The sequence below is a fragment of the Scomber japonicus genome, chromosome 20 (genome assembly GCF_027409825.1).
Source record: "Scomber japonicus isolate fScoJap1 chromosome 20, fScoJap1.pri, whole genome shotgun sequence".
NCBI classification, from domain to species: Eukaryota; Metazoa; Chordata; class Actinopteri; order Scombriformes; family Scombridae; genus Scomber; species Scomber japonicus.
This window is the reverse complement of record NC_070597.1, coordinates 5,001-15,000: the sequence shown is the minus strand read 5'-3', so window position 1 is coordinate 15,000 and position 10,000 is coordinate 5,001. Positions and strand designations below refer to the sequence as shown.

The 10,000-nt window shown below is 49.4% G+C and overlaps 2 protein-coding genes across 2 annotated transcripts in view; one reads left to right on the top strand and one right to left on the bottom strand.

Annotated features, from left to right (window-relative positions):
• Nucleotides 1-1,845, bottom strand: part of bbs1 (Bardet-Biedl syndrome 1) — a 6,691-nt gene extending 4,846 nt beyond the window's left edge. The window contains exons 1-2 of the mRNA XM_053341538.1: nt 1,705-1,845; nt 156-532 (exon numbers count right to left, since the gene is read on the bottom strand). Coding sequence (XP_053197513.1) covers nt 156-521 — 366 coding nt within the window. The 5' untranslated portion in view covers nt 522-532; nt 1,705-1,845. The remainder of the gene's footprint in view (nt 1-155; nt 533-1,704) is intronic.
• A 210-nt stretch (nt 1,846-2,055) lies between these two features.
• The window catches only part of LOC128381782 (kinesin-like protein KIF20A), a gene marked incomplete at its 3' end in the record, with an annotated part of 12,708 nt that continues 4,763 nt past the window's right edge, over nt 2,056-10,000 (top strand). The window contains exons 1-19 of the mRNA XM_053341820.1: nt 2,056-2,067; nt 2,460-2,561; nt 3,026-3,112; nt 4,427-4,546; nt 5,090-5,228; nt 5,779-5,963; nt 6,263-6,271; nt 6,391-6,399; nt 6,528-6,536; nt 6,720-6,728; nt 6,848-6,856; nt 6,985-6,993; nt 7,177-7,185; nt 7,305-7,313; nt 7,433-7,441; nt 7,561-7,569; nt 8,489-8,497; nt 8,617-8,659; nt 8,953-9,089. Of these exons, the coding sequence (XP_053197795.1) occupies nt 2,460-2,561; nt 3,026-3,112; nt 4,427-4,546; nt 5,090-5,228; nt 5,779-5,963; nt 6,263-6,271; nt 6,391-6,399; nt 6,528-6,536; nt 6,720-6,728; nt 6,848-6,856; nt 6,985-6,993; nt 7,177-7,185; nt 7,305-7,313; nt 7,433-7,441; nt 7,561-7,569; nt 8,489-8,497; nt 8,617-8,659; nt 8,953-9,089 (912 nt within the window). The remainder of the gene's footprint in view (nt 2,068-2,459; nt 2,562-3,025; nt 3,113-4,426; nt 4,547-5,089; nt 5,229-5,778; nt 5,964-6,262; nt 6,272-6,390; nt 6,400-6,527; nt 6,537-6,719; nt 6,729-6,847; nt 6,857-6,984; nt 6,994-7,176; nt 7,186-7,304; nt 7,314-7,432; nt 7,442-7,560; nt 7,570-8,488; nt 8,498-8,616; nt 8,660-8,952; nt 9,090-10,000) is intronic.

Genomic DNA, 10,000 nt, shown 5'->3' with positions numbered 1-10,000 from the left:
ACACTCACACACAAACACACACACACACACACACACACATACACACTGAAACACACACACACACACACACACACTCACACACACACACACTATAACACACACACACTGAAACACACACACTGTAACACACACACACACTGCCCCCCCCCCCTCACCTGCTCCAGGGCGTTGACCTCTGACCCCGGCAGAGTGAACTTGAAGTAGGGTCTGAGGTTCTTGTAGACGTAGACGGAGGGTCCGGACGCCACGGCGACGGCGGGGATTCTGGGTTCGTGTAGATCCATGAAGAAGGCGGCGAGTCCGGCGGGGAGGTCGAGCAGCGAGCTGTCGCTTAGCAACGCCGTCCCCCCGAACACCTTCAGCTTCATCCCCCCCACCCCCCCCACGTCTCCGACGACCAATCGGTTCTCTCCGTCTCCGCTCAGGTCGGCTAGCGCCACGCAGGACGAGAACGTGTTCACGCAAGCCACCGGGTCGTAGTGAGCGTCCAACCACTGGCCTCCGCCGGGACACGCCTCCATGATGTCACTTCCTGTTCCTGCAGGGAACACCACAGGTTAGCACATCTGTCCTCTAAACACCTCCACCCTACACCCGACCTGCACCTCCACCCTGCACCTGACCCTCCACCCTACACCCGACCTGCACCTCCACCCTACACCTGACCCTACACCCGACCTACACCTCCACCCTGCACCTCCACCCTACACCTTAACCCGACCCTGCACCTCCACCCTGCACCCGACCTACACCTCCACCCTACACCTGACCCTACACCCGACCTGCACCTCCACCCTCCACCCGACCTGCACCTCCACCCTACACCCGACCTACACCTCCACCCTGCACCTCCACCCTACACCTTAACCCGACCCTGCACCTCCACCCTGCACCCGACCTACACCTCCACCCTACACCTTAACCCTGCACCCGACCTACACTTCCACCCTGCACCTCCACCCGACCTACACCTCCACCCTACACCTGACCCTACACCTCCACCCTGCACCTCCACCCTACACCCGACCTACACCTCCACCCTGCACCCGACCTACACCTCCACCCTGCCCCTACACCTCCACCCTACACCTTAACCCGACCCTGCACCTCCACCTTACACCTCCACCCTACACCTTAACCCGACCCTGCACCTCCACCCTGCACCTCCACCCTACACCTTAACCCGACCCTGCACCTTCACCCCACACCTTAACCCGACCCTGCACCTCCACCCTACACCTCTACCCTACACCTTAACCCGACCCTACAACTCCACCCAACACCTGACCCTGCACCTCCACCTGACCTGCACCTCCACCCCCACCAGACCCTACACCTCCACCCTCCACCTGACCCTGCACCTCCACTCGACCGACCCTACACCTACACCCTGCACCTCTACCCAACCGACCCTACACCCTGCACCTCCACCCACCCGACCCTACACCTCCACCCAACCGACCCTACACATCCACCCGACCCTGCACCTCCATCCAACCGACCCTACACCTCTACCCAACCGACCCTACACCTCCACCTAACCGACCCTACACCTCCACCCACCCGACCCTACACCTCCACCTAACCGACCCTACACCTCCACCCACCCGACCCTACACCTCCACCCTGTGTAAAATAAAGCAGCTTCATGTCTCAGTGAGGTGATTGATTATTGTTTGGTGACGTCAGCAGCTGATCGCTCACCGTTACCAAGGAAACCGTGCAGCGCGTCTCCTCGCGGCTCTGAGTTTTAGTCAAACCGTTAAAACCCGTTAACGGAGGAGTCCCGGTAGCAGCAGTCGGTCCCGGTAGTGTCCCAATAGAGTCCCGGTAGAGTCCCGGTAATCTGAGCCGTTAATCCTTAAATCGGGTTTGTTGCAGAAAGCGGAGTACGGCAGACCCACCGGGACAAACAAAACACAGCAAACAGCAAAGGTCTCGCGAGAACATCTGAGGCCGAGAGTACGATGCTTTCTCTCTGACGTCAGCAGATCCCAGCCCTGTGATTGGTCTGTCTCGGTTTAAAAGTAACCGCGAGCAGAGAGCAGCTACCGGATATCGGACACGGTGAGTCCTCCGTTACCGTATTTACGTTTCCATATAAACCACCGAGATCTGTACCGATAACTGATCTGTGTGTGTGTGTGTATCTCTGCGTGGTGTGTGTGTGTGTGTGTGTGTGTGTGTGTGTGTGTGTGTGTGTGTGTGTGTGTGTGTGTGTGTGTGTATCTCTGCGTGTGTGTGTGTGTGTGTGTATCTCTGCGTGTGTGTGTGTATCTCTGCGTGTGTGTGTGTGTGTGTGTATCTCTGCGTGTGTGTGTGTGTGTGTGTATCTCTGCGTGTGTGTGTGTGTGTGTGTGTGTGTATCTCTGCTTGTGTGTGTTTGTGTGTGTGTCGCTGCGCGCGCGCGCGTGTGTGTGTGTGTGTGTCGCTGCGCGCGCGTGTGTGTGTGTGTGTAGATGGAGTCCTGTGTATCAGGTCAGTGGGACAGAGTAGGACCGGTGGAAGTGGACGACATCAGGAGAGACCTGCTGAGAGACTTCACTGACCTCCCACCACAGGTACCTGTCTGTCTGACAGCTACCTGTCTGTCTGTCTGTCTGACAGCTACCTGTCTGTCTGTCTGTCTGTCTGTCTGACAGCTACCTGTCTGTCTGTCTGTCTGTCTGTCTGACAGCTACCTGTCTGTCTGTCTGTCTGACAGCTACCTGTCTGTCTGTCTGTCTGACAGCTACCTGTCTGTCTCTCTGTCTGTCTGACAGCTACCTGTCTGTCTGTCTGTCTGTCTGTCTGTCTGACAGCTACCTGTCTGTCTGTCTGACAGCTACCTGTCTGTCTCTCTGTCTGTCTGACAGCTACCTGTCTGTCTGTCTTTTTGTCTGTCTGACTGACAGCTACCTGTCTGTCTGTCTTTCTGTCTGTCTGTCTCTCTGTCTGACAGCTACCTGTCTGTCTGTCTGTCTGACAGCTACCTCTCTGTCTGTCTGTCTGTCTGACAGCTACCTGTCTGTCTCTCTGTCTCCAGGAGCGGTCAGAGTCTCAGGTGGAGAACCTGCAGGTGTATCTGAGGGTTCGTCCTCTGACGGCAGCAGAAAGCAGCGCTCACACTCAGGTAGCTAACCCTGATTAACGCTAATATATAATGTTCGTATATAATGTTCGTATATAACGCTAATATATAATGTTCGTATATAACGCTAATATATAATTTTCGTATATTACACTAATATATAATGTTCGTATATAATGTTCGTATATAACGCTAATATATAATGTTCGTATATAACGCTAATATATAATGTTCGTATATTACACTAATATATAATGTTCGTATATAATGTTCGTATATAGCGGTAGTATATAATGTTCGTATATAACGCTAATATATAATGTTCGTATATAGCGGTAGTATATAATGTTCGTATATAGCGGTAATATAAAATGTTCGTATATAACGCTAATTTATAATGTTCGTATATAATGTTCGTATATAACGCTAATATATAATGTTCGTATATAATGTTCGTATATAATCTTCGTATATAATGTTCGTATATAATCTTCGTATATAGCGGTAGTATATAATGTTCGTATATAACGCTAATTTATAATGTTCGTATATAGCGGTAGTATATAATGTTCGTATATAACGGTAGTATATAATGTTCGTACATAATGTTCGTATATAGCGGTAGTATATAATGTTCGTATATAGCGGTAGTATATAATGTTCGTATATAGTGGTAGTATATAATGTTCGTATATAGCGGTAGTATATAATGTTCGTATATAGCGGTAGTATATAATGTTCGTATATAACGGTAGTATATAATATTCATATATAATGTTCGTACATAATGTTCGTATATAGCGGTAGTATATAATGTTCGTATATAGCGGTAGTATATAATGTTCGTATATAGCGGTAGTATATAATGTTCGTATATAGCGGTAGTATATAATGTTCGTATATAACGGTAGTATATAATATTCGTATATAATGTTCGTACATAATGTTCGTATATAGCGGTAGTATATAATGTTCGTATATAGCGGTAGTATATAATGTTCGTATATAGCGGTAGTATATAATGTTCGTATATAGCGGTAGTATATAATGTTCGTATATAGCGGTAGTATATAATGTTCGTATATAGCGGTAGTATATAATGTTCGTATATAGCGGTAGTATATAATGTTCGTATATAACGGTAGTATATAATCTTCGTACATAGCGGCAGATAGCAGAGCTAACCTGTACGTAGACTGAAACCTCAGATTCAGGTTCAGGGTGAATCTGGGCTAACCCTAACCCCCCCACCCCCCAACCCTAACCCCCCCCCCCCCCCCCACCCCCCAACCCTAACCCTAACCCCCCCCCCCCCCCCAACCCTACCTGCTGGTGAACCTGCTCGTCCCCCTTCAGGACTGCGTGACCCTCGAAGGTCCAGATACAGCCGTGCTGAAGGCTCCCAGGATCAGCCAATCAAACAAGCAGAATGACAAGCCCCTCCCACAAACCGCACAGAGGTTCACCTTCACACAGGTACCTGCCTGTCTGTCTGTCTGCCTGTCTGTCTGTCTGTCTGTCTACCTGTCTGTCTGCCTGTCTGTCTGTCTGTCTGTCTGCCTGCCTGCCTGCCTGTCTGTCTGTCTGTCTGTCTGTCTGCCTGTCTGTCTGTCTGCCTGCCTGCCTGCCTGTCTGTCTGTCTGTCTGTCTGTCTGTCTGTCTGCCTGTCTGTCTGTCTGTCTGCCTGTCTGTCTGTCTGTCTGTCTACCTGTCTGTCTGTCTGCCTGCCTGTCTGTCTGTCTGTCTGTCTGTCTGTCTGCCTGTCTGTCTGTCTGTCTGTCTGTCTGTCTGTCTGCCTGTCTACCTGTCTGCCTGCCTGTCTGTATTTATACAGGGTTAGGGTTAACCCTAACCCACAGGTGTGTGTGTGTGTGTCTCTGTGTGTGTCTCTGGTTGTGTCTCTGTGTGTGTGTGTGTGTAACAGGCTGTCTCTGTGTGTGTGTGTGTGTGTCTCTGTGTGTGTGTGTGTGTGTGTGTGTGTGTGTGTGTGTGTGTGTAACAGGCTGTCTCTGTGTGCAGGTGTTCGGTCCAGACTCGGGTCAGAAGACGGTGTTCGATGGTTCTGTTCGGTCTTCGGTCCGAGACGTTCTGGACGGAGGAAACTGTCTCGTGTTCACGTACGGAGTCACCAACGCTGGGAAGACCTTCACCTTCCTGGGTGAGACACCTGTCTGTCTGCCTGTCTGTCTCTCTGCCTGTCTGTCTTCTGCCTGTCTGTCTTCTGCCTGTCTGTCTCTCTGCCTGTCTGTCTCTCTGCCTGTCTGTCCTCTGCCTGTCTGTCTCTCTGCCTGTCTGTCTTCTGCCTGTCTGTCTCTCTGCCTGTCTGTCCTCTGCCTGTCTGTCTCTCTGCCTGTCTGTCCTCTGCCTGTCTGTCTTCTGCCTGTCTGTCTCTCTGCCTGTCTGTCTTCTGCCTGTCTGTCTCTCTGCCTGTCTGTCTTCTGCCTGTCTGTCTCTCTGCCTGTCTGTCCTCTGCCTGTGTGTCCTCTGCCTGTCTGTCTCTCTGCCTGTCTGTCTCTCTGCCTGTCTGTCCTCTGCCTGTCTGTCTCACTGCCTGTCTGTCTCTCTGCCTGTCTGTCTCACTGCCTGTCTGTCCTCTACCTGTCTGTCCTCTAACTGTCTGTCTCTCTGCCTGTCTGTCTCTCTGCCTGTCTGTCTCTCTGCCTGTCTGTCTCACTGCATGTCTGTCTCTCTGCCTGTCTGTCTCTCAGGTCCAGAGCATGACTCGGGCCTGCTGCCCAGGTCTCTGGCGGTCATCTTTAACAGCATCGAGGGACGTCTGTACGGTCGCTGTGATCTGAAGCCGCAGCGCTGCAGAGACTTCAGCAGACTGACTCCAGACCAGCTGGCAGCAGAGACCAGCAGCAAGAAGAACCTGCTGAGACTGCTCAAAGAGGTCAGAGACACACAGACACACAGACACAGGGACACCGAGACACACTGAGACACACTGAGACAGTCTGAGACACACTGAGACACACTGAGACAGTCTGAGACACACTGAGACACACTGAGACAGTCTGAGACACTCTGAGACACACTGAGACACTCTGAGACAGGGGGACAGTGGGACAGGGTTAGTATACTATGGTTACTATGGTTACTGTACTAACGTTGTGTTCTCTCTGCAGAGCGACAGGGTTAGGTTACTATGGTTACTATGGTTACTGTACTAACGTTGTGTTCTCTCTGCAGAGCGACAGGGTTAGTATACTATGGTTACTATGGTTACTGTACTAACGTTGTGTTCTCTCTGCAGAGCGACAGGGTTAGGTTACTATGGTTACTATGGTTACTATACTAACGTTGTGTTCTCTCTGCAGAGCGACAGGGTTAGTATACTATGGTTACTATGGTTACTATGGTTACTATACTAACGTTGTGTTCTCTCTGCAGAGCGACAGGGTTAGTATACTATGGTTACTATGGTTACTGTACTAACGTTGTGTTCTCTCTGCAGAGCGACAGGGTTAGTATACTATGGTTACTATGGTTACTGTACTAACGTTGTGTTCTCTCTGCAGAGCGACAGGGTTAGGTTACTATGGTTACTATGGTTACTATACTAACGTTGTGTTCTCTCTGCAGAGTGACAGGGTTAGTATACTATGGTTACTATGGTTACTATACTAACCTTGTGTTCTCTCTGCAGAGCGACAGGGTTAGTATACTATGGTTACTATGGTTACTATACTAACCTTGTGTTCTCTCTGCAGAGCGACAGGGTTAGGTTACTATGGTTACTATGGTTACTGTACTAACGTTGTGTTCTCTCTGCAGAGCGACAGGGTTAGTATACTATGGTTACTATGGTTACTGTACTAACGTTGTGTTCTCTCTGCAGAGCGACAGGGTTAGTATACTATGGTTACTATGGTTACTATGGTTACTGTACTAACGTTGTGTTCTCTCTGCAGAGCGACAGGGTTAGTATACTATGGTTACTATGGTTACTGTACTAACGTTGTGTTCTCTCTGCAGAGCGACAGGGTTAGGTTACTATGGTTACTATGGTTACTATACTAACGTTGTGTTCTCTCTGCAGAGTGACAGGGTTAGTATACTATGGTTACTATGGTTACTATACTAACCTTGTGTTCTCTCTGCAGAGCGACAGGGTTAGTATACTATGGTTACTATGGTTACTATACTAACCTTGTGTTCTCTCTGCAGAGCGACAGGGTTAGGTTACTATGGTTACTATGGTTACTGTACTAACGTTGTGTTCTCTCTGCAGAGCGACAGGGTTAGTATACTATGGTTACTATGGTTACTGTACTAACGTTGTGTTCTCTCTGCAGAGCGACAGGGTTAGTATACTATGGTTACTATGGTTACTGTACTAACGTTGTGTTCTCTCTGCAGAGCGACAGGGTTAGTATACTATGGTTACTATGGTTACTGTACTAACGTTGTGTTCTCTCTGCAGAGCGACAGGGTTAGTATACTATGGTTACTATGGTTACTGTACTAACGTTGTGTTCTCTCTGCAGAGCGACAGGGTTAGTATACTATGGTTACTATGGTTACTATACTAACGTTGTGTTCTCTCTGCAGAGTGACAGGGTTAGTATACTATGGTTACTATGGTTACTATGGTTACTATACTAACGTTGTGTTCTCTGCAGAGCGACAGGGTTAGTATACTATGGTTACTATGGTTACTGTACTAACGTTGTGTTCTCTCTGCAGAGCGACAGGGTTAGTATACTATGGTTGCTATGGTTACTATGGTTACTATACTAACGTTGTGTTCTCTCTGCAGAGCGACAGGGTTAGGTTACTATGGTTACTATGGTTACTGTACTAACGTTGTGTTCTCTCTGCAGAGCGACAGGGTTAGGTTACTATGGTTACTATGGTTACTGTACTAACGTTGTGTTCTCTCTGCAGAGCGACAGGGTTAGTATACTATGGTTACTATGGTTACTGTACTAACGTTGTGTTCTCTCTGCAGAGCGACAGGGTTAGTATACTATGGTTACTATGGTTACTGTACTAACGTTGTGTTCTCTCTGCAGAGCGACAGGGTTAGTATACTATGGTTACTATGGTTACTATACTAACGTTGTGTTCTCTCTGCAGAGTGACAGGGTTAGTATACTATGGTTACTATGGTTACTATGGTTACTATACTAACGTTGTGTTCTCTGCAGAGCGACAGGGTTAGTATACTATGGTTACTATGGTTACTGTACTAACGTTGTGTTCTCTCTGCAGAGCGACAGGGTTAGTATACTATGGTTGCTATGGTTACTATGGTTACTATACTAACGTTGTGTTCTCTCTGCAGAGCGACAGGGTTAGGTTACTATGGTTACTATGGTTACTGTACTAACGTTGTGTTCTCTCTGCAGAGCGACAGGGTTAGGTTACTATGGTTACTATGGTTACTGTACTAACGTTGTGTTCTCTCTGCAGAGCGACAGGGTTAGTATACTATGGTTACTATGGTTACTGTACTAACGTTGTGTTCTCTCTGCAGAGCGACAGGGTTAGTATACTATGGTTACTATGGTTACTGTACTAACGTTGTGATCTCTCTGCAGAGCGACAGAAGCGCAACGTTCAGCAGATCAACTTTTCTTGACGGTAACTCTGATTGGTTCTTTTCCTCTGACATCACTCTGACCTCTGACCTCTGATCAGCTGCTCTAACCTGTGTGTGTGTGTGTGTGTGTGTGTGTGTGTGTGTGTGTCTCTGTGTGTGTGTCTCTGTGTGTGTGTCTCTGTGTGTGTGTGTCTCTGTGTGTGTGTGTCTCTGTGTGTGTGTGTCTCTGTGTGTGTGTCTCTGTGTGTGTGTCTCTCTGTGTGTGTGTGTGTGTCTCTCTGTGTGTGTGTGTGTGTGTGTGTGTCTCTGTGTGTGTCTCTGTGTGTGTGTGTAGGCTCTCTGGGCTCTGACAGCAGCGGTGTCTCTGAGGTCGATAGCTTCTGTCTGGACGTCGAGTCGAACGTTCGTTTCTCCGTCTGGGTTTCATTCTGCGAGATTTACAACGACAACATCCACGACCTGCTGGAGCAGGTACCTGTCCTCTGTCCTTATGTCCTCAGTCCTTATGTCCTCTGTCCTCAGCAGGTACCTGTCCCCTATCCTCATGTCCTCTGTCCTCATGTCCTTCTATCCTCGTGTCCCCTGTCCCTCTGTCCTCATGTCCTTCTATCCTCGTGTCCCCTGTCCCTCTGTCCTCATGTCCTTCTGTCCCCTGTCCTCATGTCCTTCTGTCCCCCTGTCCTCATGTCCTTCTGTCCTCATGTCCTTCTGTCCCCCTGTCCTCATGTCCTTCTGCCCCCCTGTCCTCATGTCCTTCTGTCCCCCTGTCCTCATGTCCTTCTGTCTCCTGTCCGTCTGTCCTCATGTCCTTCTGTCCCCCTGTCCTCATGTCCTTCTGTCCTCATGTCCTTCTGCCCCCCTGTCCTTCTGTCCTCATGTCCTTCTGCCCCCCTGTCCTCATGTCCTTCTGCCCTCATGTCCTTCTGTCCCCCTGTCCTCATGTCCTTCTGTCTCCTGTCCGTCTGTCCTCATGTCCTTCTGTCTCCTGTCCTCGTGTCCTTCTGTCCTCATGTCCTTCTGTCCTCATGTCCCTCTGTCCTCCTGTCCGTCTGTCCTTCTGTCCTCATGTCCCTCTGTCCTCATGTCCGTCTGTCCTTCTGTCCCCTGTCCTTCTGTCTCCTGTCCTTCTGTCCCCATGTCCGTCTGTCCCCATGTCCTTCTGTCCTTCTGTCCCCATGTCCGTCTGTCCCCATGTCCTTCTGTCCTCATGTCCCCTGTCCTTCTGTCCCCTGTCCTCATGTCCTTCTGTCCTCATGTCCCTCTGTCCTCATGTCCTTCTGTCCCCTGTCCTCATGTCCTTCTGTCCCCTGTCCTCATGTCCTTCTGTCCTCATATCCCCTGTCCTCGTGTCCTCTGTCCTTCTGTCCCCATGTCCTTCTGTC